At 39.4% G+C, this 27249-nt stretch overlaps 2 protein-coding genes across 8 annotated transcripts in view; both read right to left on the bottom strand.

Moving 5' to 3' along the window:
• c4h20orf96 (chromosome 4 C20orf96 homolog) overlaps positions 1–11705 on the bottom strand; it is a 31533-nt gene extending 19828 nt beyond the window's left edge. The window contains exons 1-4 of one of the 3 annotated variants that reach the window (XM_062979145.1): positions 11571–11705; positions 5248–5334; positions 2930–3059; positions 198–325 (exon numbers count right to left, since the gene is read on the bottom strand). In XM_062979145.1, coding sequence (XP_062835215.1) covers positions 198–325; positions 2930–3059; positions 5248–5313 — 324 coding nt within the window. In that variant the 5' untranslated portion in view covers positions 5314–5334; positions 11571–11705. Of the gene's footprint in view, positions 1–197; positions 326–2929; positions 3060–5247; positions 5335–11324; positions 11460–11562 lie in introns of those variants that run through there. The other 2 variants (XM_062979147.1, XM_062979146.1) reach the window with 2 other exon arrangements.
• Positions 11706–12997: 1292 nt separating this feature from the next.
• LOC100563682 (purine nucleoside phosphorylase) overlaps positions 12998–27249 on the bottom strand; it is a 32831-nt gene continuing 18579 nt past the window's right edge. For 4 of the 5 annotated variants that reach the window (XM_062979141.1, XM_062979140.1, XM_062979144.1 and 1 more), the window contains 6 exons: positions 24229–24388; positions 21947–22110; positions 21332–21435; positions 19401–19576; positions 18190–18380; positions 12998–14699 (listed from right to left, as the gene is read on the bottom strand). In XM_062979141.1, the coding sequence (XP_062835211.1) occupies positions 14455–14699; positions 18190–18380; positions 19401–19576; positions 21332–21435; positions 21947–22110; positions 24229–24388 (1040 nt within the window). In that variant the 3' untranslated portion in view covers positions 12998–14454. The remainder of the gene's footprint in view (positions 14700–18189; positions 18381–19400; positions 19577–21331; positions 21436–21946; positions 22111–24228; positions 24389–27249) is intronic. The other variant, XM_062979142.1, reaches the window with a different exon arrangement.

The raw sequence follows: 27249 nt of genomic DNA, 5'->3' as shown, positions 1-27249 counted from the left end.
ATGTTAAACCACCTATTGAACCAATGTTGTGGTTCTCAAGCTAAAGGCCCAAGCTATTCAAAAATTAATGTAAAAACTCCAGATAATTACAGATTGGCTGACAGTAATAAACAACCTTCAATCTCTGAGATTTGTAAAAAGGCGTTTCAGTATCAATAGCATCAATAAAGGAATCCCAGAACAACGCTTTGATGCACCTGCAGAATTTTGATGTTCTCCAAGCTCTTTGCCAACTTCATTTCCTTTGTCATGGTCTGTGGAAAACGGAAGTTCTGTTTCACAGGGAGTGGCATCTTCAAGCCAAAGACGGGACTCCTTTCGCCCACTAGAACAAAGCAAACGTTATCCTTTTGGGAAAAGCCCAGTTTCCAGTTTATGTGCAATGTAAGAAGAAAGATCAGCCCCTGGAAAGCCATGCATGGAAATAAAGCCCTCCTGCTCCCAGGCAAGAAAAATATGACGTACCACTAAATGCCTCTTATAAGAATGTGCAGAGGTCCACTGCAGATCCATATATGTAATGTGTAGAAGTTGTTAAAAGGTGTGTGTATAGCAGAACCAGCAGCGTCCAGTTAACACCATGTGCAAAAGACTCAGACCAGGCAGAGGAATTAAAAGAACAAAGAAAACTTTACTTGTTGAGTTGAAGTCAAATAAACAGTTCAGCAATCGTACAATGTCCTTGTAGTTGCATAGGATCAATAACTAATCAATCAGCATTCAATATATATCCAGCATAGAATATTTAAACTGCTACTTGACCGTAGCCAGAGAGCCTGTCTATTTCTGTGCTCTCCCTGTAAGCTCAAATTTCCAACTGACAAATCCAGCCATCTGCCAGCAAACTGATACATTGTTTGAGGCGTGGCTTGCCTCTGCAAAAAGAGCTCAGCTCTCCTTTTGCAGAGATCTCTTGCAAGCAATTTTGCAAGGATTTCTTTACACACACATAGCAATTTGGCGCAATAGAAGTGTCCTTTGTTGTGGGATGCTGGTATGTGAAGTGATTTATAGTTTCCAAATCATGACCTCCCTGAACTGCTGTATTCTGGATAGCAAGTGTCCCAGAAGCAAGCAAAATACAGCAGACTCCTTTCAGAGCACAAACATACCATATATACTCGAGTATAAGCCAACCGAATATAAGCCGAGGCACCTAATTTTACCACAAAAGAACTGGGAAAATATTGACTCCAGTATAAGCTTAGGGTAGTAAATTTCAGAAATAAAAATAGATACCAATAAAATTACATTAATTGAGGAATCAGTAGGTTAAATGTTTTTGAATATTTACATAAAGCTCAAATTTAAGATAAGACTGTCCAACTCAAATCATTATTCTCATCTTCTTCAATGTAAATGTGCTTATGTATCCTTTTAATAATAATAGAGTAAAATAATACATGTAATAATAATAATAATAAGATCAGAGTGAAATAATAAATGTATTAATAATAATAATAATAAAAATAGAGTAAAATAAATGTAATAGTAGCAACAATAATAGAGAAAAATAATAAATGTAATAGCACCAATAATAACAGAGAAAAATAATAAATGTACCATATATTCTCGAGTATAAGCTGCCCTAATGAATGAAAAATAATACATGTAATAATAAATAGAGTAAAATAATAAATGCAATAATAATAATATTTTTAATCTAATGATTCTATTTTATATTGCTGCTACAGTCCCCCCCACCTATGAAGTTGACTGAACTGTATTGGTGGTTGTTTGATACTATTCTGTTGTATTAACTTTTGTTTTATTATCCTATTGTGTTTTAACTTGTGCATTTTGTGCTAATGTATTTGTGTTGTTACTTTTGTAACATTGTGAGCTGCCCCGAGTCCCCGCGGGGAGATGGTGGCGGGGTATAAATAAAGTTTTTATATTATTATTATTATTATTATTATTATTATTATTATTATTATTATTATTATTATTAAGATCAGAATGAAATAATAAATGTATTAATAATAATAAAAAATAGAGTAAATTAAATGTATTGTTATATTGTGTGTTGAGGCCTTGGCCTTTGTAAGCCGCATCGAGTCCTTCGGGAGATGCTAGCGGGGTACAAATAAAGTTTAAAATAATAATAATAATAATAATAATAATAATAATAAATTAAATGTAATAGTAGCAACAATAACAGAGAAAAATAATAAATGTAATAATACTAATAATAATAATAGAGAAAAATAATAAATGTACCATATATTCTCGAGTATAAGCTGACCCAAATATAAGCCAACCAGAACCCTCACCCGAGTATAAGCCGAGGGGGGCTTTTTCAGTCTTAAAAAAAGGGCTGAAAAACTAGGCTTATACTCGAGTATATACAGTACTTCAGTCTGGGGTTGTTGTGTGTTTTCCGGGCTGTATGGCCATGTTCCAGAAATATTCTCTCCTTCAGTCCAAACTTCAGTCTGTCTTCAGCAGAGTCCAGCTGTAAGCATCTGACTCTATCCACAGACAGTATTTAGTAAATTTATGGATTTAGGTTTTCACCCAAAACATCCAGAAGCTTTAATCTGCACCATTGCAATATTTACACAATGTACAAACAGGATAGTCAGATCCACTTTCAGCTTGTCAATGCAAACAATCAGTCATCGATTAGTCACATATAACATTGGCAGATACTCACACTGAGTCACATAGGAGAGAATAAGATGGATTCTTTCATCTTCCTTATATAGAGCTACCTACTGATAGATTATCAGTAAGGGACACTGCTTGATGCAACCCCTTTGCAATACACCTCACATGGTTATGATTCAGCCATTACCACATCCGCTTAGGAATTATATTATGACATTTACAGTCATTACACAGGTGCTATCAATATACCACATGTCCATCAAACAGTATTTTCTCTATAATCAGAAATGCTGTACCATTTCTATCTAACATCCCTAACCTGATATCCTGGATTTTGGACTCTGTGGGGATTTCTTCCTTCCTTCCTTCTTTTTTTCTGATCTATTGAGTGGTGGTAAGTCTACACGCGACGTTTGCTTCCTAGCTTTTCTTTGCCATGGGCTATAATCCTAAAAGCAGCAAAAGAGAAATTAGTTCCCAGGGAGGAAGCAAACCATCTTCCATGAATTCCTAAATCTTAACACACACAAGAAAAAGTAGCCCTGAGAACATGCAAAGTTAGAACGTTTTGTTTAAGCATCCAGATCAGACATGGGCAAACTTGGGCCCTCCGGGTGTTTTGGACTTCAACTCCCACAATTCCTAACAGCCTACCGGCTGTTAGGAATTGTGGGAGTTGAAGTCCAAAACACCCGGAGGGCCCAAGTTTGCCCATGCCTGATCTAGAGAAGTGATAGGCAAAGTGACCAAAGGAATGTAAACATAGCAAACAGAAACATTTCACATTGGAACTATTTTTTAATATCTCATTTAATATCTCATTTTTTAATATCTCAATTTGGGGAATAAAGGAAAATTTCGCTGAAAGGCAGAATTCTGATTCGGGAGAAGCAATGCCCTCATTTTGTCCCTTTCTGGCAGTTGCCTCTACAATGGTGACTTGTTATAGCAAGTCACCATGATAAGAAGTGTTACACTTTTTTTAGGCATGTGTTTCTAACGTGCGTCCATTAACTGCTTTAGGCTAGGCTTTTGCTTCAATTCAATTGTAATAGTGCATCTTATTGAACTACGAGGGTTGAGTGAAAAGTAATGCCTCCACCTTCATAACTCCTCAACCGATTGCAGTCCTGGTATGCGGTAGGTACTGGCTTGTTCAGTAGACTCTCATCTGCAGTTCCAATTGGTGGGAAGCCTTAGCATTGAACGGTTGTGTTGTTAAAGTGCAAAGTATGGAACCCTGCACAGATGTTCGGTCAATGTGACTTAAGTAAAGTGCAATCACTGAATTCTTGACAACAGAAGGTGTCACCCGAAAGGAGATTCATCCAAGAATGCAAGCTGTTTGTAGGGATTGTGTTGATGTGAGTCCTGTGCGTCGTTGGGCGAGTACGTTTTATTGCGCCAAAATTGCTATGTGTGTGTGTGTGTGTGTAAAGAAATCCTTGCAAAGTTGTTTGCAAAAGATATCTTTAAAAAGGGAGCTAAGCTTCTGCAGAGGCAAGCCACGCCTCAAATACAATGTATCGGTTTGCTGGCAGATGGCTGGGTTTTTCAGTTGGGAATCTGGGCTTCCAGGAAGAGCACAGAAAAGGCAGGCTCTCTAGCTACGGTCAAGTAGCAGTTTGAATATGCTATGCTGGATATATTGAATGCTGATTGATTAGTTATTGATCTTATGCAACTACATGGACATCGTACGATTACAGAACTGTTTTATATTTCAATTCAACAAGCAAGAGTAAAGTTCCTTTGTTCTTTCAATTCCTCTGCCTGGTGTGAGTTCTTTGCACATGGTGTTAACTGGACGCTGCTGGTTCCGCTATACTCTCTCACCCTAACACGTTTGAAGATGTTGAGGTGGGAACATCTGACTTGCGTTACAAACAAACAAGGAGTTGGATGTCCTGTGACAGCAACCACCGAGTTTCACAAACAAAAGGTTGACAGACTGATCCAGGACAATCGTCGTATCACTCAGAGAGAAATTTCAAGCATAATCGGCATTTCACAAGAATGTGAAGTCCAAAACACCCGGAGGGCCCAAGTTGGCCCATGCCTGACCTATATACTTACCTTTTTAATTTTTGTATTCTTTCCTCCTTGTTATTTTTTTCCCTATCCACCTGAAAACAAAACAAAATTAAGATATATACATAATAAAGATACATTCAGACTGGTCTGTGTCACAATTCCTGGGTTTGAGAAAAATATGAATATGAAACATTATTGCTTTGCTTGGCTATCGGAAGATCTGTGCACGATGGATACCCAGAATGCTGACGCCTGAAATGAAAGCGCACAGATGTGAAATTTGCCAGGAACTCCTCTTGCGTTATGAGAATGAAGGTGACGCCTTTCTCCTTTGGGGTGACACCTTCTGCTGTCAAGAATTCAATGACTGCATGTTGCTAAGCCATCTGAATCCCAACTTTGTGCGATAAAAACCCAACAGAATTCCACCTGGTGCCTCTTTCGGCTCCCAAACCCTAAAAGGAACATTCCACAAAAGGGTTATTCCATGAACAAGGTGCAACCACATTGGCATATGTTCAAGGAAGAAAGAAATGTGGGCAAACCTAATCAAATCCCAAGTAGCTAACTACTATAGAGCCATCTTTTCTGTCCGGGACTCACCGGGTTCTTTAAACTGCTGATGATGCTCTTGGGCAGGATATTCAAGTATGGATTCCCAGCAGCCATCTTTTAAGCCAGGAAGAGATACTGCAAATGGGGAACATGAAAACAGAGGGGGAAACTGAGCCTCAGTAGATTTCTTCACAAGGGACGGGAAGATGCATACCTGCCCAATACAGAAATCCTATATGTCTGAATTCCTTCAAAACATGCTGATAATACTATACTATCATTAGTATTATCTATATATATAAAAGAGTGATGGCATCAGGGCAGTGGACAAAACAACAAAACTACAGGCCCCCCAACCTCGAAATTTGACAACACAACCCATCATCCACGCCTCTAGGTTGATACAACAAAAAGAAAAGAAAAATAAAGTCCTAATTAGAGGGAGAGCAATAATTGTTTTTATCCAATTGCTGCCAGTTTAGAGGGCTAATCTCTGCCCACTTCGTTGCCTAGCAACCAAGGGACAGCCAGGTTTCAGTTAGGGGACAGGCAAATTTAGGCCTCACTTAGGCTTCTTCCACAGATTATCTAATTTGCACTGGATTATATGGCAGTGTAGACTCAAGGCCCTTCCACACAGCTATATAACCCATTTATAATCTTATATTATCTGCTTTGCACTGGATTATCTTGACTCCACACTGCCATATAATCCACTTCAGTGTGCATTTTATACAACTGTGAAGAAGGGGCCTCATATAATCCAGTTCTAAGCAGATAATATAAGATGATCAATATACAGTAGACTCTCACTTATCCAACATAAACAGGCCGGCAGGATAAGTAAATATATTGGATAATAAGAAGGGATTCAGGAAAAGCTGATTAAACATCAAATTAGGTAATCGTTATACAAATTAAGCACCAAAACATCATATTATACAACAAATTTGACAGAAAAGGTAGTTCCATGCGCAGTAATGCTATGTAGTAATTACAGTAGAGTCTCACTTATCCAACACTCGCTTATCCAACGTTCTGGATTATCCAACGCATTTTTGTAGTCAATGTTTTCAATATATCGTGATATTTTGGTGCTAAATTCATAAATACAGTAATTACTACATAGCATTACTGCGTATTGAACTACTTTTTCTGCCAAATTTGTTGTCTAACATGATGTTTTGGTGTTTCATTTGTAAAATCATAACCTAATTTGATGTTTAATAGGGTTATCCTTAATTCCTCATTATCCAACATATTCGCTTATCCAACGTTCTGCCGGCCCGTTTATGTTGGATAAGTGAGACTCTTCTGTACTGTATTTACAAATTTACCAGTAAAATATCACAATGAATTTGAAACACTGACTACAAAAACATTGATTATGAAAAGGCAGACTGTGTTGGATAATCCAGAACATTGTATAAGCGAATGTTGGATAAGTGAGATTCTACTTTGATATGAAATAATTTTTAGGATAGAATAATGCAGAACAATATAATCTCTAAAACCAGGACAGTAATAAAGAAATAAAGAAATAAAGAAAGTAAATAAAGCAAGGAAATTAGAAATTCCACAAAGGAAACAATCAGGGCCAGCTAACACCTCCCAAGAAAGGATTCTTCCAGAAAGGAAGCTGAGAAGGCAGTGAAGCACTATGTATTACCAAAGTCATTATTATTACTATCATTACTATCCTTACTATTATTATTATTATTATTATTATTATTATTGTGTTGCGGTCAACCGTGAAAATGAATACAATCTGGCTCCAAGTATTCAAAAACACTAAAATCAGACTATATAAAAATTAATGTGGTATAATAAAACAGAACAATACAATCTCTAAAATCAGAACACTAAATAAAGAACAACACTCTGAAAATAGGGGAATTCCACACAGAAAACAATCAGGGCCAGCTAACACCTCCCAACAAAGGATTCCCATAATCAAAGTCTGGCCAATCCTCTGTTTTCTCAGGGCCACAGACAGTAGAAGCATATAAAATATCGCAAACAACACAACTCTGAAAACAAGGTAATTCCAGACAGGAAAGAATCAGGGCCAGCTAACACCTCCCAACAAAAAAATCACTCAGGGAGGAAACAGCTAGGCTTTAAATCTGCAAGGCCATTACATCCTAATCATTTTTCCTAATTGCAGCATTCATACTTGCCTCCAACAGACAAAAAAAAAACAATCAGAAATATTGTATATTCACAACCGTTAGGAAATAATGTCCCCTGATGGCACAGCATGTTAAAGCGCTGAGCTGCTGAACTTCTGGACCGAAAGGCCGCAGGTTTGAATTGGGGGAACTGACAGAGCCCCCACTGTTAGCCCCAGCTTCTGCCAACCCAGAAGTTCAAAAACATGTAAATGTGAGTGCATCAATAGGTACTGCTCCGGTGGGAAGGTAACACCGCTCCATGCAGTCATCCCACATGACCTTGGAGGAGTCTACAGACAACGACGGCTCTTCGGCTTAGAAATGGAGATGAGCACCAACCCCCAGAATCGGACATGACTGGACTTAACGTCAGGGGAAAACGTTTACCCTTGACCTTAACTACCACCAATTCCTCAATACTTTATTTCCCATACCACCATTCTTCGCCACAGCAACGCGTGGCCGGGCACAGCTAGTATTTAATATATTAGTATTATTATATCAGTATTATTATATATTCTATTTTATTGTTAGTATTATATTGTGTTACGTTATAATATTATAATATATTGTATATATTGAGAGGCTCCAAGTGATGTTGCAGGAGACACAATGGAGCTGTGTCTTCCTAGCTACCCCCTCTTCAATTACAGTAGAGTCTCATTTATCCAATACTCGCTTATCCAACATTCTGGATTATCCAACGCATTTTTGTAGTCAATGTTTTCAATACATCGTGATATTTTGGTGCTAAATTTGTAAATACAGTAATTACTACATAGCATTACTGCGTGTTGAACTACTTTTTCTGTCAAATTTGTTTTATAACATGATGTTTTGGTGCTTAATTTGTAAAATCATAACCTAATTTGATGTTTAATAGGCTTTTCCTTAATCCCTCCTTATTATCCAACATATTCGCTTATCCAACATTCTGCCGGCCCGTTTATGTTGGATAAGTGAGACTCTACTGTATTATCCTTTTATATAATGTATCTATTTCCCAAGTCTGAAATGTATAAACTGTACTGTTATTCTATCATATTCTTAAATGTAAACTGTCTAAACTTGCCTGGCTCAGGCCAAAAAGCTGTTACTCAGGAATGAATTCCCAACCATAGACAATAGACTTTCTGAAAACCCTTTTTGCCTGGAAAAACCTGTTTGTTTGCTTCCAGAAGGAAGGGGTCTGGAATATACCTCTTGTGTTGTTTTCTAAAACCCGGCCTCTGTTTAATATAAAACTAGATTAAGGTGTATTTCCAGGCTGTTTCCTCCCATGCGGGCAGTTCTGCAGCCTCCACTTTAGACCCACTGTGGATCTTAGATAGTCTCTTTCTTTGGCCAATCAGAGGCAGAAAAGGGATGATTTGAACTGAAACAATGGTTACCTGGTTGTATAAAAACTCTTGCATGGCACGTGTTCTTTTATATTTGTAATTTTGGGTCAGGAGCCCACAAGCATTACATCTTGGCCAAGAATGAAATAAAAATATCTCTGTCCTATGCCTTTGCTTCACTGGTGAGTCTTTGATCAGGGACTTTGGTTATTTATTATGGTTAGCCACACTTGCCAGGCAGTTTCCTCTCATTTATGGTGGTTTAAATTCCATATCGGGGCCCCTGATGGCACAGTGTGTTAAAGCGCTGAGCTGTTGAACTTGAAGACCGAAAGGTCCCAGGTTCAAATCCCGGGAGCTAAATGAGCGCCCGCGGTTAGCCCCAGCTCCTGCCAACCTAGCAGTTTGAAAAGATGCAAATGTGACTAGATCAATAGGTACCGCTCAGACGGGAAGGTAATGGCGCTCCATGCAGTCATGCCGGCCACATGTCCTGGAGATGTCTATGGACAATGCCGGCTCTTCGGCTTAGAAATGGAGATGAGCACCAAATCCCAGAGTCAGTCACGACTGGACTTAAGGTCAGGGGAAACCTTTACCTTAAATTCCGTATCATCAGTAAATCCAAAACAACTTGCAGTTTCTCAAGTCACTCCAGACATGAAAAAAGTCTGCAGACAGAGTTACTGAGCCTATTTACAGGGAACATCCTAGAACAGAGATACAGAATGGCAAGGGCCATCCAATCCAACCGCATTCTGCCAGGCAGAAATACACAACCCAACCCAATCCCTCTCAACAGATGCCCATCCAACCTCTCCTTAAAAATCTCCAGAGAAAGGATCCTTCCACACTGCCCTTTATCCCAGGATCTGATCCCAGATTTCTGCTGCTCTAGAAACTAGAGTCCCTTCCACACAGCTGTATAAAATCTACATTAAACTGGATTATATGGCAGTGTGGAGTCAGATAATCTAATTCTAAAGCAGATATAGGAATATTGGGGCAGTGTGGAAAGGCCCAAAGAGACTGCATTGGTCTCCAAAGCAACAATATTCCACTACTGAATAATTCTTGCACGTAGGATATTTTTCTTAATGAATCCCTTTCCTTGTAGTTTGGATCCATGGCTCTTGTATCTGAGAGCTTTCCACACAGCCATATAAACCAGAATATCAAGGCAGATAATCCACAATATCTGCTTTGAACTGGATTGTCTGAGTCCACACTGCCATATAATCCAGTTTAATGTGGATTTTATACAGCTGTGTGGAACGGGCCCTATTTTCTAGAGCACGGAATATTATAGAAATGCTGGACTGCTCAGGCAACCACAATGTCAGACGACACAGAAAAGCCATTGAAATCCACATGAAGCAGGTGGACAATTTCGAAAGAAAGGAGGAAACCATGAAAATGAACAAAATCAGTTTACCAATATTTTTTAAAAAACAAGACAATAAATAAGGAACATCGATCAAAAACAGGAGGACTTCAGACAGCAAGTAATCAATCAAGTGCTAATTAAGACCTTCCAAACAGAGGATGCCTCCAGACAACAGAGTTTTTTGAGCTATATAATAATAATAATAATAATAATAATAATAATAATAATAATAATAATAATAATTTTATTTGTATCCCGCCTCTATCTCCCCCGAAGGGGACTCGGGGTGGCTCACAGAAATATCAAATACAAAACAATAACAGTGTACAATACATCAACAAACAATAACATGCATCAGTAGTAGTATTTACACATTAACCAAAATTTTAAAAAAATCACTTATTAAAAACATAGAATTTAAAACATTGAGGCTGTAATAGTAGATCAGCAAAGTGCACATTATAAATTGCAAATTCCAAACATAGATAAAGTGCTACAAGTTCATTTGAGGTCAATCATAGTCTATATGGCCATGTTCCAGTAGCATTCTCTCCTGACATTTCGCCTGCATCTGTGGCTAATGGGGACTTCAGAGGTTTGTTGAAAGGTCTGTTGGAAATGAGACGAGTGTGTATATATATATATATATATATACAGTAGAGTCTCACTTATCCAACATAAACGGGCCAGCAGAACGTTGGATAAGCGAATATGTTGGATAATAAGGAGGGATTAAGGAAAAGCCTATTAAACATCAAATTAGGTTATGATTTAGAAAATTAAGCACCAAAAACATCATGATATACAGCAAATTTGACAGAAAAAGTAGCTCAATACGCAGTAATGCTATGTAGTAATTACTGTATTTACTAATTTAACACCAAAATATCATGATGTATTGAAAACTTTGACTAAAAAAATGCGTTGGTTAATCCAGAATGTTGGATAACTGAGTGTTGGATATGTGAGACTCTACTGTATATATATATATCTGTGGAAAAAATGTCCAGGGTTGGATAACATCTCCCAAACAGAGGATGCCTCCAAGCAACAGAGGTCAGGCTACCTCTATGCAAACACCCTCACTGATTGACTTTGCACCTGCAAAGCTACTCAATTGCTAAGTCAAGCTTGCTCATTGCAACATCATTCACACTCGCTTCAAACAGACACGGGTTCTTTCTCCCACCCTGGACAGGTATAAATACATTCTACTTGCCTCACCTGCAACAGAACCTCTGAAGATGCCAGGAGAGAGTGCTGCTGGGACATGGCCAGACACACAGCAACCAACTTGGGCCCTCCAGGTGTTTTGGACGACAACTCCCACAATTCCTAACAGCCGGTAGGCTGTTAGGAATTGTGGGAGTTGTCGTCCAAAACACCTGGAGGGCCCAGGTTGGCCCAGGCCTGCTCCGGACTGTAAAGAGTCCATAACTATAGCAATAGTTCTATTACTAACTATTTTACCAGGCAGTGCCGTAGCCACCTCTTTGTTTCCCCCCGCGTCTCTCCGTCTCCTAGCAACCCCGCCGTTTCCATGGTGACCGTCAGAAGAACGGAAGCCAATAAGACCGCTCAGCTCTTGTGATGTTAGGGTCCGTCTCTAAAGTCCTTCACGAGATCAAAACGCCCCAGAACCAACGAAGCCAAAAGCTTCTTAGGTTCCCGTTTCGGAACATGGATATTAGAGTCCTCTTGTTGTCCGTAGTCATTTTATTCCTTCCCTCGGCCCACGAATGAGGCATTTCCAACTTCTGATTTTGAGGTACTTTGTAGACAATCCCTTGATGGGGAAGTGGGCGGGGCCTTATAGTAACCCCGCCCATTTTCTAAATAGCCACGGTCCAAGGTGCGCATGCGCATCTTTGTGCTCTGTCTCCCCTCGTCTGAAGAGCCAACTGGCGCATGCGCATTCCCTCTATTCTGCAATAGTGGCTTGCTTCCTTAGAAATATGGTAGTGCACATGGAAGCCTCCTTTATGCAAAATACCTTTGTACCAGAAAAATCTTGGATTTGGGATTTTATATTATTATATTTTATATTTTTGTATTTATTTTGTATTTGAATTAATATATATTATAATATTATATATTATTTTATATTGATTTTCCTAAATTCACCTGTAACTTGCTGTGGTTTTTAAATTTTCAATATGTTTTTATTCTGTTTATATTTAAAACTGTTTATATTTAATCCTGTTTTAATGTTTGCATATTGGTATACCGTAGAGTCTCGCTTATCCAACGTTCTGGATTATCCAACGCAATATGTTTTTATTCTGTTTATATTTAAATCTGTTTATATTTAATCCTGTTTTAATGTTTGCATATTGGTATACCATAGAGTCTCGCTTATCCAACATTCTGGATTATCCAACAGAGTGCCTTTTAGTAAGTGTATTTGTAGTAAGTGTTTCCAATACAGTTTAATATTTTGGTGCTAAATTCATAAATACAGTAATTGATACATAACGTTACCGTGTATTGAATTGCTTTTTCGGTTGATTTGTTGTAAAACATGATGTTTTGGTGCTTAATTTGTAAAATCATAACATAATTTAATGTTTAATAGGCTTTTCCTTAATTCCTTATTTTCCAACATTTTCGCTTATCCAACATTCTGCCAGCCCGTTTATGTTGGATAATCAAGAGTCTACTGTATTTTTAATTGTATATGGTAATGTTTTTATATTAAGCCGCTTTGAGTCTCTTTCCGGAGAGATAAAGTGGAGTATAAATGAATATAATAATAATGGTAATAATTCCGTACTTATGTAAGTGCCATTGATTTAATGTGTTTATCCTAATTAGTAACTAAGATGATAGATAATAGCAACATTTTCTAATTCTTCTTTTCTCAAACCCAGGAATTGTGACACAGACCAGTCTGAGCGTCTCTTGTAAATGTTATCTTTATTATGTATATATCTTAATTTTGTTTTGTTTTTTTTTCAGGTGGGAAAGGAAAAAAATAACAGGGAGGAAAGAATACAAAAATTAAAAAAGGGAAGTATATAGCTCAGGCATGGGCCAACTTGGGCCCTCCGGGTGTTTTGGACTTCAACTCCCACAATTCCTAACAGCCTACCGGCTGTTAGGAATTGTGGGAGTTGAAGTCCAAAACACCCGGAGGGCCCAAGTTAGCCCATGCCTGGTCTACACTGTAGAATGAATGCAGTTTGATACCACTTTAACTGCCATGGCTCAATTTTATGGAATCATAACCTCGCCTAGAAGGCTAAAGAGCTTGCACAGAGCTATTAAAACCCATTATTCCATAGCATTGAGCCGTGGTAGTTAGAGTGAGGTCAACCCCTTAATATATGCACCATAAAGAAAAATAAAATATGAAATGTAAACCACTAGCCAGCACACATTTTGGTGTCCCAGGCCCCTTCTACGCTGCCATATAATCCAGATTATCAAAGCAGATAATCCACATTATCTGTTTTGAACTGGAGTATCTGAGTCCACACTGCCATATAATCTGGTTCAAAGATAATCTGGATTTTATAGGACGGTGTGGAAGGGGCCTCATATAATCCAGGTCAAAGCACATAATGCGGATTGTCTGCTTTGATAATCTGGATTATATGGCAGTGTAGACGGGGCCTCAGTGTTTGCCCTGTTTCTGGCTCTTATTTGACCTATTGATTCCAAAAATGCCACTCGTTTCCGCCTATTGGCTCTAGCTTTTGAGATACAGAACATATGCCATATATCAGCATATCTGCTCACCCATAGAAAACTATAACCACATCTAAGGCTTCTTTAATTTATTCTTATTTATACAATCAATATTCCACCTTTTTCCTGCCAAGAGACTAGGGGCCCTTCCACACAGCCACATAACCCAGAATATCAAGGCAGAAAATCACACAATATCTGCTTTGAACTGGATTATCTGAGTCCACACTGCCCTATATCCCAGTTCAAAGCAGATAATGTGGGATTTTATTCCGCTGTGTGGAAGGGGCCCAAGGCTCCTTTCACGTAGCTGTATAAAATCTTTCTGTCTTGAACTGGATTATGTGACAATGTTGACTCATATAATCCAGTTCAAAGCAGATAATGTGGATTATCTGACATTAATCTGGATTATATGGCAGTGTGGGCGGGGCAAAAATAGAGCTGATGTGGTCTATCCAATGCAACTTTCAAAATCAGCACCCCCAAAAAACCCAGAAACGCCTAAAAACCAAGACATCAAGCAAAACTTTGAGGGCTATGAAATAGGTCAGTTATCTGGTCCCAATTGTGTCTAGATAGCAGGAGGTGGCCTTGTCCACTTGCTGTCCCATTCAACTGCCCAGCGCATCCTTGGCTTCACTACGAACATCTGGAGATGCTTTCAAACTCCATTCTGATAGCAGGTCTCGGTTTCTTTCCTCTCGCCGCAGTCCAGGCTGCCCACTATTTCAGTGAGGAGCGTTTGAAGCATGGAAGTTCGCATTTTGCTGACCTCCAGGACGCCGTGATGGTCAACGCTCACCTTCACATTGTAGTCCTTGGTCACTTTGTTGGTGATCAGCGAGAGGCCAAAGACACGGAGGCCGCAGTGCCGGGCCACAACCACCTCTGCTGCAGTGCTCATGCCTGGAAAGATAGAAGGAGATAGTTTTATCAACCCAGGACTTTACAGCAAGGTCTGATTCAATCCTGAATGTCCCAGATCAAGGCATTCTAGAGGATACCAATAAGCTTGTTAATAATAATAATAATAATAATAATAATAATAATAATAATAATAATAATAATGTATATAATATATAATAATAATAATTATTATTATTATTATTATTATTATTATAATATAATAATAATAATTAAAAGACAAAATGGATTGTCGAAGTCACAATCCCAGGTGGTGGCAAGATCGAGGAGAAACAACTGGAAAAGTTGACACGATATGAGGATTTAAAGATCGAACTACAAAGACTCTGGCACAAGCCACTCAAAGTGGTCCCAGTGGTGATGGGCACACTGGGTACAGTGCCTAAAGGCCTTGGCCTGCACTTAAACACAATCGGCGCTGACAAAATTCCCACCTGCCAGCTGCAGAAAGCCACCTTACTGGGATCTGCATGCATTATTCTCTGATACATCACACAGTCCTAGACACTTGGGAAATGTCCAACGTGTGATCCAATACAACAGCCAGCAGAGCGTCTGCTGTGGACTCATCTTGTGTTTCAAATAATAATAATAATAATAATAATAATAATAATAATAATAATAATAATAATTTATTTTTGTATCCCGTCACCATCTTCTAGAAGGGACTCGGGGCGGCTAACATGGGGCCAAGCCCAAAAACAAGGTGTAAACAAATTAAAATATGTAATACAAACAATAAAATAACAATAAACTGTATAGCAATCAAATAAAATGAATTTAGGCACCATTTTACAAATAAAGCTATTGTCCTTCCAACTCTGTTCCATGCCTGCAAAACATGGACTTTCTACAAATGTCACTATTGACTTCTGGAACAATGCTGTCAGTGTTGCCTTTGAAAAATCCTGAAAATCTCTTGGGAAAAGGGCAGGCAGACAAAGACCAGTGTCTGAAAAAGGCAAAGATCACCAATCATCATCATCATCTCTTGTGGGCAAGTCTGATTGCCTTCCAAGTGTAGGATCTTAGTGGTGGGTCCATAAGTGACTGTACAGATCTACTCTTGACTACCATGTTCTTCTGCAGTGAGGACATTGGTTTCCAGATGGAAGGAGGTGTGACATGGCTTGGCTTGATGAGTCTTCCTTCTCATATGTTCCTACCTTTTCCCCTCCATTCGTACCTCTTTGAATTCCACAGCACTGTTAGTCACAGCTGACCTCCAGAAAGACCACCGATATTGAAGCCATCTTCCTCCACCATCAACTTTGCTGGACTGGCCAAAGATCATAGTCTCCCAAAATAATTACTTTACTCCAGCTCAAGAACTTTCTTAGTTTTCCCGTATGCCTCACACCCTCTGAGGATGCCTGCCATAGATGTGGGCAAAACGTCAGGAGATAATACTTTTGGAACATGGCCATACAGCCCAGAAAACACACAACAACCCTGTGATCCCAGCCATGAAAGCCTTCGACAACACCGAAAATGGAATATTGGTGAATAGCAAAAAATTGGCTTAAAGCTAACCTTAAAAACTGTGTCAGAAAGACCAAGAACTGGGACGCCCTGGCCCTCGAGGATCTAACTGGAGGTCAGCTGTTATTCAACAGTGCTCTGGATTTTGAAGAGACATGAATAGACAGACATGTTGAGAAGAAGAATGTGCCACAAGCAAACCCTTGTTGGGACCCCCTTCCATCTGAAAATGTATGTCCTTACTGTAAGAGAAAAACCATGTGTATCCAGAAAGGGTTGCCACAGTCAGTTTTGGACCCATCGCCAAGACTCTGCCCTTGGAAGACAATCTTGATTAATGGGCCACAACGCATTGCCTATAATGGTACAACATTTTAACAGCCATAAGCCCCACCACATCAAAGGGCTTTCTACCATATATGGAGGGCATGTACCAAAGCAAAAGAACACTGGAGGCTAATATGAAATGTGTTAAAATAGATCTATAAAATCAGAATGCAGCTAGATACAACAATACGATTTTTGTTCCTGGGTAATAAATGTCATTTCCTAATTGATTCCATCATAAAAACATAAAAAAGCTTATTACACTGCCAAAACTTTGTTTCTGCGGGAGGGACATCCTGCAGCACATTTTGCTATAGTTTTTCAATGAACATCGTGTAGAATTTCAACCAATTTTGTGGCTACCACAAAAACAAAGTTTCTGGATTAGAACAACTACTTTTAAAGGAAGGACCGCACAATTAAACAGGAAATAACACTTTCAAACCATAAACAGATTGTTTTTCAAATTGTGTTACATCCTGTTATTCTTAATATGTGAAAAACCTATGAATTTCAAATTATTACATTATATGATTATAATGGCAAGATTCTTTTATGCACAAAAATTGAAAACTATGGAAACTACCCTCAAAAGAAATTTGGATGATAACATTTTTAGATCCAGCCAAAGTGAATAAGTTGTCTTGTTTGATAAAGAAGTCAGCTGGTAACTTTGTTTAAAAAAATGGGAGCCATTTGTATCAGTTATAAAAAAGAAAATGTAAAAATGCTTGCAAAGATGAAGTAAAACATTGAGAGAGCAAGGTAGAATGAAGAAGAAGCCGAGCCCTTGCAGATGACACCAAATTAGAGGAGGGATATTAGCTAATACTCCAGAACAGGATCAGGATCCAAAAGGACCTTAAACAGATGAGAGCTAAATAGCCAAAACTAACAAAATGAAGTTCAACAAGAGCAAATGTAGGATACTACACTTTGGTGGAAAACATGAAATGTAAAGATACAGGATGGGTGATGCCTGGCTCTGCAAAAGTCCATGTGAGAAAGATCTTGGAGTCTTTGTGGACAACAAGTTTAACATGAGCCAACAGTGTGAAGCAGCAGCTGAAAAAGGCAATGGGGTTTTAGGCTGCATCAAAAGGAGTCGAAGATCGAGGGACGTCATGGTGCCTTTGTATTCTGCTTTGGTTAGACCTCACCTGAAATCACATTGCGTCGAGTTATGTGTACCACAGTTCAGAAGAGATAATGACTCTTAAGATGGAAGGTGTCCAGAGGAAAAGGTTGGAAACCATGAATCCCTATGAGGAGCATATTAAAGGACTGGGTATGTTTAGCCTACAGAAGAGAAGGTTGAGGGGAGATGTGATAGCCAAGTATAAATATGTGAAAGGGTGTCAAAGGAAGAGAGAGCAGGCTTGTTTTCTGCTGCCCTTGAAACTAGGACTTGGAGCCATGGGTTCAAGTTACAGGAAAGGAAACTCAACCCGAACATGAGGAAGAACTTCCTGACCATACGAGCTGTTCAACAGTGGAACTCTCTGCCTCAGAGTGTGGTGGAGGCTCCTTCCTTGGAAACATAAACAGACTGGATGGCCATCTATCAGGGATACTTTGTGCTTTTCCTGCATGGCAGAAGGTTGGACTAGATGACCTGTGTGGTCTCTTTCAACTGAATTATTCTATGATTCTAGTGTCTTACCCACAGCGTCTGCTCCCAGTAAGTGCAACAGTCGAGCCTCTGCCACAGATTCAAAGTTGGGGCCTCCCACCATGCAGTAGACCCCTTCTCTGACAAAGGAAGTGTATCCCAGGTGTCTAGCAGTCTCCATGGCCAACGTACGGATCTTCCTGTCGTAAGCGTCCGAGAGGGCAGGGAAGCGGGGCCCAAACCTGTGGAAAGAAGAGGATGCTCTCAACATATCATCTCTTTTCTTTTAAAAAAGGTACATTATGGCACAAAACTTTGGCCCTTCAGGTGTTTTGGACTTCAACTCCCACAATTCCTAACAGCCAGTAGGAATCACTGGGTTGCTGTGCATTTTTCGGGCTGTATGGCCATGTTCCAGCAGCATTCTCTCCTAAAGTTTCACCTGTATCTGTGACTGGCATCTTCAGAGGTTCTGTTGCTAGTGAAGCAAACGGAGTGTATATATATCTGTGGATTAAATTCCAGTAGGAGAAATACCCCATGTCCGTTTAAAGCAAGTGTGAATGTTACAATTAACAAGCCTGAAATAGCATTTGAGTAGCCATGAAGTTTGCAAAGCCAATCAGTGAGGTTATTTTCATAGAGGTGGCCTTTGTTGCCTGGAGGCATCCACTGTTTGGAAGGTATTGGTTGGCCCCTGATTGTTTAATATCTAGAGTTCTCCTGTTTCTGAGTGTTGTTCTTTATTATTGATGCTTTTCAATATTGGTAACCAGATCTTGTTCATTTTCCTGGTTTTCTCCTTTCTGTTGAAATTATCCACATGCTTGTGGATTTCAATGGCTTCTCTGTGTTGCCTTCTCTGATTGAATTAGTCTTCAGTGCCTTTCATGTTCTTTGATTTGTGTCTGCGCCTTGCTGCTGCCAACACAAGCTCTGGGCTTGCTTGCCACAGATGCAGGCAAAACATTAGGAAAGAATACTGCTGGAACATGGCCAATATAGCCCAAAAAACTCACAGCAACCCAATATTCACATTGGCTTCACTACTTTTTATCCATTACATATAAATCAACCATTTCTCTTTGCTCGTGCCTGAACTGGACTGAAGTCAGTGCTGGGCTTGATAGGTCCTTTGGCCAAAGTCATGGTTTGCCTTTGTGTGTGCCTGCTATGTGTGTGCCTTTCTGATCAATTTCAGGGCTCATCTCCCACCTGGGAGGAAACAGTAGGGCTTTCTAGAGGGAATCTGGAGCACTTACCACTCCTCATTGGGGCCCCGCAAAGGATTTTCTCCGGTCAAGCCCAACAAGTTGATGTGGTCCTGGATGATCATGAGGTCGCCGACATTGTAGGAATCTGCCAAGGCGCCTGCTGCATTGGTGACCAGCAGTGTCTCAATGCCCAAGAGCTTGAATACCCGGATTGGGAAGGTGACCTGATTCAGTGATAAAAAGTAATAGACTGAAATACATTGCAATGAGACGCCCTTCTCTGCATCATCATCATCGTTTGCATCCTACTTTTCTCTCTGGATGGAGATCCACCCAGAAGTAGAAGAATCCAGATTGAACTCTGCTCCCTCTAGATCTCGCAGCTCCTTTTTCATAATGATTAATTAACTCTGGGGTTTAGTCTGAATTTTAATTGGTATCAGGTTGAGCCCTTTGGATAGCTCCTGGAAAATTCAGAGTGGATTCATGGTAGCTGGGTCTAACTATGGGCAATTTCATCATACTTTGAAATACTATCTTTTATAGAATTACATTTTTAATATGCATATTTTTGGTATTTTTATAATGTTTATGTGATTTAATTGTTCTGTAACTTGCCTAGAGCCACAGGGAGAGGAAGGTAAGAAATAAAATTGTTGTTGTTGTTGATGATGATGATGATGATAATAATAATAATAATAATAATAATAATAATAATAATAATAATAATAAATTTCATGTTCCAAGCACAGCTCCCAGAATCCTATGACTGGCTGGAGAATGCTGAGAGTTGTAAACCATACATACATACATACACATACATGATTGTGATTTTGGTTTGGGTGTAGAGTTTTAATGCACATTTATATTTTAATGGTTTTAATGACATAAATGGTTTAATTGTTTTCTAATTTATATTTCAGTGCATTTTCATTGTTTATATTTGCATTGTTTTATCTTTATTGTTAGTTGCCCAAAGTCCCTCCATTAGGAGAAACGTAGATCCAAATGTCACACTTCCTTGGTTGGATTTTAAAATGCACTAAGGCTTTTTAGACTATGACAAATTGAAGAAATGTATATTCTTCATACCATTCTGGAATTATGAAAAAATTGAAATTTTTGGTGAGTTTTAAAATGCCTTTTTAGCAGCACTTCATACTCTGAGTCCACGAGCTGCATTTTATTTAGTTTTGTTTGTAGGTATATAACTGCCCAGTTTGACAACTGCTTTCTAATAGATTTATTGTAAAACTAGAGCAGATAACACTATGTTACACGATTTTTGTTCCTATGTTATAAATGCTATTTCCTAATTGGTTCTGTCATAAAAACATGGAAAAGGTTTATAAAACTGCAAAAACTTTGTCTTTGTAGGAGGGACATCCTGCAGCACATTTTGCTCTAGTTTTTCAATGAATATCTTATAGACTCTCAACCAATTCAACATAGTTTGTAACAGACACAATAACATAGTTTCTGGAGTAAAACAACTATACTTTCAAAGTTAGTATCATACAATTAAGCAGGAAATAATACTTTCAAACCAGGAACAGATTTTTTTTAAATTTTTGTTACATAGTATAGTATGTCACCAAGTTGTCCTATGACAAGACATCCCCTTAGTTGTTTGAGTGTGGCAGAGCAGGGTTTGAATCCCTGTTCAGCCATGGAAAACAAGTGGTTGAATTTGGACAAATCACATTCTCCCAGCCTTGGAGAAGGTGGGCATTGCAAACCTCCTCTAAATAAGTACTGCCAAGAAAACTCGAAGGCATACATTTTGGATCCAGTGTGTGCTAGTTTGAGTATTGGACTAGGACTCTGGGAGACCTGGGTTCGAATCCCTGCTCAATCATGAAAATTCCTTGCGTGACTTTAAGCATGTCATGGCCTCAGAGGAAGGCAAAAGCAAACCCCCAATGAATAAATCTTGTCAAGAAAACTTGAGAAACGGGTTGCTGTTAGATGCGGCTTACCTTCCAGAGCGGGTACCCTTCATACATGTGGAAGCGCCCCTTCATGCAGACACACTGCTTGCCTTTCAACCCTCCAAAGATGAGGTGGCCATCGTGGCCAGCCACTGAAGAAAGAGACAATGAGTCACATTAATGCCTGCACTATTGCCCGACCATACTTAAATGAGTTCAACAGATACAAGGTGCATCTATGCCAAGCATAGGCAAACTTTGGCCCTCCAGGTGTTTTGGACTTCAACTTCCACAATTCCTAACAGCCGGTAGGCTGTTAGGAATTGTGGGAGTTGCAGTCCAAAACATCTGGAGGGCCCAAGTTTACCAACACCTGCAGTTTGGTCAACAGATGGAAAAAAACTTTCTTTTCAATGTCTGGCATTAAACTATTTGGGCAGCTGTTATAGCATTTTGAAAGGGAGTTGTAGTTCTGCAAGATCTCTAGCCCTCTTTGCCCAAGTGTGTGGCTGCCTTTTTGAAGAGAAATGAAAGACCTTGGTTATACAACAACTCCCATGATTCTGTAGCATTGAGCCATGGTAGTGAAAGTGGTGTCAAAATTGCATTAATGCTGTAGTGTAGCTGGTGAAGAAGGTCAGGATGGGATTGGTTGAACTGTACCTGTGCTTCGTGGAAAGTGGGGGATCTCTGTATATTTGAAAGACTCCTGGTTCTCCAAGCTGTCGGCAAGGGGACCCAGTCCTGAGCCGCAAATGATGGCAATCCGTGGCCGTTGGGTGGTCCGGGCCAGAAGCCAGTCCGCCGTCTCTTTGCAGTGCCCAAAGCTGGAAAGAGAACAAGACTAAATCCAAGCCAACGTGTTATTTCACCATCAGTTTTTAACACTACAGCTCCATCTAAGGGTGCATCTATACCAGGAATGAGCAAACTTGGGCCTTCCAGATGTTTTGGACTTCAACTCCCACAATTCCTAACAGCCGGTAGGCCTGACCTAACTCTTCTTTGTCTGGCTTTGTGGTGTTGTTACCTGCCAGCCATCACTATGTCAAAAATTAATCGAATTCTCTGCCCATGGATTCAACGGCAACCATGATGTGGCCCTTTGTGAAAATAAGCATGCCACCTCTGATCTAGATGCACTCTCAGCCAATCTCATCAAGAATTAAATGCTTCCTTATTCATTAGTTTACACATTTATAGTTCTGGCACTCATTCACTTACTTGGGCAGGAGGAGACAGTGAAGCCATACATTGGGAGTACAAGATGGGTGGCCAGACTGATATATCAATAAAGTGGGATTGATTGATATATGCCAGTTAAAAAAAAAAAAGGGGGGGGGGAGCGACTATGGTTGTGTAAATTCAAATAATCCCATATAATGAATACATGGACATGCCAGAAACACATAATTTTATCGAAGTGACTTCTAGGCAGGGGGATACTGTGGCTTTCTAGATGAATTAGAGTTCAGACTGAAAAGAATGACTAAGATGTTGTGGTTGTTGTTGTTGTTAGCCACTTTTTCTCTCCTAAAAGAGACTCAGAGTGGCTTGTATGGATTCAAATTTACTTGAGAGTCATGTATAAATATGTGAAAGGATGTCATAAGGAAGTGGGAGCAGGCTTCCTTTCTTCTGCCCTGAAGGATGCAATGAAACCATGGGTTCAAATGCAGGAAAGGAGATTCCACCTGAACATAAGGAAGAACCTCCTGACTGTAAGAGCTGTTCAACAGTGGAACTCTCTGCCTTTGAATCTGGTGGAAGCGCCTTCCTTGAAGGCTTTTAATCAGAGACTGGGAGGCTATCTGTTGGGAGGGCTTTGATTGTGCTTTTGCTGTATGGCAGCACGTTGGACTAGGACTGACATGGTTCACTGTGGATTTCTTGTAGAATGGCAGGCATAATTTTTAGAGTTTCCATGCAATATTATCAGTTAATGATTGCACTTTTGAACCTCTTCTGGTGTATCGACACTGCAGAGTTCTAACAATCTGACTCTGCTTTTAGTGGTCTCACTCCATCCATTGCAATTAGTTTGGCAAAGTTCTTAAACCTTCTCTGCCAGGAAGTGCTGGTGCCTCACCAAACTGCCAATACCAGGATTTTTGTAGGATGAAGCCAGTTAAAGTGATATCAACCTGCAATAATTCTACAGGGTTGGTCATACAGGTTTTCCCTCTTTTTGTCTAAAGCCTTTTTAAAAAAAATTAAGGCAAGCATTTAAAAGAAGAAAGTATTTAAGAGAGAGCCAGAGTGTGAGTGCTGTAAAGTCTTAGATTATTTTAAGTGTTTGAAATAGTTTTAATTGATTTTAATGAACTAGTAATGTTTGTTTGTCGTGGAATTTTAAAATTCATTTTTTAATGTGGTGACCCACTTTGGGTCTCAATCAAGAGACAAAAATGAGATAATAAAAACAACACTATGTAACACAGTTTGAAAAAGTTTCTGTTCCTCGTTTGAAAGTGTTTTCCTGTTTCATTGTGTGGTCCTTTCTTTGAAAAGTAATTTTCTACTCCAGGAACTTGTTTTCGTGGCATAAACTATGTAAAATTGGTTGAAACTTGAAGAGATATTCATTGAAAAACTATTGCAAAATGTGCTGCAGGATGTCCCTCCAGCTAAAAAAGGGTTTTTTTTGCAGTTTAATAAACTTTTTCCATGTTTTTATGATAGAACTAATTAGGAAATGATATTTAACCCAGGAACAGAAATTGTGTTACATAGTGTAATAATCTCTGTCTCACACACTCACATATGTGGGGAAGAAAGGAAGACATGCACAATTTAGACCAGGCATGGGCAAACTTGGGCCCTGCAGGTGTTTTGGACTTCAACTCCCACAATTCCTAACAGCCTACTGGCTGTTAGGAATTGTGGGAGTTGAAGTCCAAAACACCTGCAGGGCCCAAGTTTGCCCATGCCTGATTTAGTCCTACCTGAATGTTTCAGTCGGTTGCATCTTGGTCCCAAACAAAAGCAGCAAGAGAAACAGCTGAATCTGAAGTGAGAAGCTTTTGCATCCAATGCTTTGCCTTCTTGCTCTAGCAATCGTTCTTTGCAAGGAAACAGCAGCTTTATACAGAAGGGAGTTTTCTGCTTAGGGGGTGGAGGCAAAGGAATAGGATTAGCCATTGGCTGTGGGCTGCTGAGTAATGCTTAGCAATTAAAACAATTAAAGCCTGGACGGTTTCAACTCTGGACCATCCTCCCCACCTCTCCTGCATCCACCCTTGAGGCTTTACCAAAGCGTCCCGTGGACCTGAGACTGACCGGAGATCCTATGAGGAACCCATGACTGTCTGGCCTTCATTTGTTTCCAAGGAATTGTTTGGCTCTTCGTGCCAACCCATCCCTGACCTGGCTGGGGATAATGGGGCTTGGAGTCCTATTCCTCTCTAGAGGCCTGGGGCAGCTTCTCATGATCCTATAATTGCCCACTAAAAATAAGTCACCCTTCAAAGAACGGAGAATGGGAGAAATGACCAGTGGAGCTGAAAGAATGAAAGGAAAGAGATTATGAAACAAGTTCTGAGGCCCCTTCTACACTGCCATATAATCCAAATTATCAAAGTAGATAATTCACATTTTCTGCTTTGAACTGGATTATATTAAATCCCTTCCACACAGCTGTATAAAATCCACATTGAACTGGATTATCCGACAGTGTGGACTCAGACAACCCAGTTCAAAGCAGATATTGTGGATTGTCTGCCTTGGTATTCTGGTTTATATGGCTGTGTGGAAGGGCCCTGAGTCTACACTGCCATATAATCCACTTCAAAGCAGATAATCTAGACTTGATCTGCCTAGCACCTTATAGTTGGCTACCCCAATGTTGAACCCCCCTGGTCACTGTATCTTGGCCTGATGATGGTGTATTAGTTCTTAATTCTATGGTTAATAATAATAATAATAATAATAATAATAATAAGTTTATTTGTATCCCGCCTCCATCTCCCCCGAAGGGGACTTGGGGCGGCTCACAGAAATATCAAATACAAAACAATAACATTGTACAATACATCAACAAATAATAACATGCACCAGTAGTAGCATTTACACATTTATGTCAAAGTACTGTGATTACATTATGCAATCATTTAGGCACATTATGTAACATATTATTATTGTTCATTCAGGCAAGCTGCTATACTAAGGTGAAAAAAGAATGTACCAGTTAAGTAACTGATTAATTAATTAATTAATTAAGTTGATTGATTGATTGTATGTTTTGTGTGTTTATGTTAATTATTGTATTATGTTTAGTTGTTGTATGGTTTCCTTTGCTATGTTGGAAACTGCCCTGAGACCTTTGAGGAGATAGGGCAGTATATAAATAAAGTTTATTGTTGTTGTTGTTTTGTTGTTGTAGTTGTAGTAGTTGTTGTTATTATTATTATTACTAGCTGTGCCCGGCCACGCGTTGCTGTGGCAAATTGTGGTGGTACTGGAAATAAAGTATTGAGGGATTGGCGGTAGCTAGTATATGTTATTTCCTAAAGCATGTGAATATACAATATTTCTGGTTGTTACTTGTTTTGTCTGTTGGAGGCAAGTATGAAGGCTGCAGTTTGGTACAATGATTTGTATGTAATGGCCTTTCAGCTTCATAGCCTGGCTGCTTCCTCCCTGGGGGAATCTTTTGGTGGGAAGGTGTTAGCTGGCCCTTCATGTCTGGAATTCCTCTGTTGTCAGAGTGTTGTTCAGAGTGAACCCAATTCAAAGCAGAAAATGGGCGATTGCATTTAGTTGTGTGGAAGCGAGCCCAGATTCTCGAGATAGGTAAATCACACTATCTGCTTTGAGCTGTGTTATCTGAGTCCAGACTGCCATATAATCCAGTTCAATAGGGATTTTATTGAACTGTGGAAGGGACTTTAGGCAGCCCCCCCCCAATATATTATCCCATTACCTTCATTCTATTTTTTATGATATATTTTAGTTTATTATGTTATTATTATTATATGGTTTACTTACATTGTATTTATTATTATATATTTTATTTTATTTTGTATTTATTTTTATTTTGTGTCCCATGATGTGGCCAAAGGTTAAAAGTGTCCCAGGACAGGAAGCCTCGGTGTCTTAATGACAGCCGGAAATCACCCAAGTGCACATTTATGGTTTCAAGGCAAGGGTGTGTTTGTATGTTATTGGGTCTGCCTGGCCAATGTGTTCCGGCAGCATCGTCTCCTGTCATTTCCCCCACATCTACGGCAGGCATCCTCAGAAGTCGTGTGGGAAAAACAATCCTGAGTTCCGGACAGGAAACAATCAGGGTGTGTGAGGCTCATGCGCTGCATCCTGTTCCGCGCAAGCGCAGATGGTTTTTTTTTTCATGATTTTTGGGTTTTTTGGGCCATGGTTCTGACTTGAATGTTTGGTTTTGTTGTCAGAACCTAGCTGCAAGGACCGTGGGTTGTGTTGCCAAGTTTCGTGGTTTTGGGTCGTTTAGTTTCGTTGTTAACCTTTAGGTAAAAATGGTCAGAAGCTTTTTATATATATAGAAGATTTTGTATGGCAGTGTAGAAAGGGCCTCAGTTCACCAGAACACAAGTAACTGGGGTCCCTTCCACAGAGCTGAATAAAATCCCACATTTTCTGCTTTGAACTGGGATATATGGCAGTGTGGACTCAGATAACCCAGTTGAAAGCAGATATTGTGGGATTTTCTGCCTTAAATGGCCATGTGGAAGGACCCTGGGTCTCTCAAGCAAAAACACCCTGAAGCAATACTGCTTTATCTACTTTCAATAAAAATTAAAATAAAACCAAGTTGACTTGCCATTTAATTAAAATTGCATATGCAGAGCAGCTTTTTATAATAAAGTAATGTGGTATTACATTATGTTTGTCTTTATATATTTTAATTTGTTTTTGTGGTTGCATTTGAATATTCAGATCTAGTTTAATACAGAGGCCCTATCTAAGTCCCTTTCCACACAGCTGTATAAAAG

Source organism: Anolis carolinensis, chromosome 4 (genome assembly GCF_035594765.1).
Source record: "Anolis carolinensis isolate JA03-04 chromosome 4, rAnoCar3.1.pri, whole genome shotgun sequence".
Taxonomy (NCBI): Eukaryota; Metazoa; Chordata; class Lepidosauria; order Squamata; family Dactyloidae; genus Anolis; species Anolis carolinensis.
This window is presented reverse-complemented; position numbering and strand designations above follow the sequence as displayed.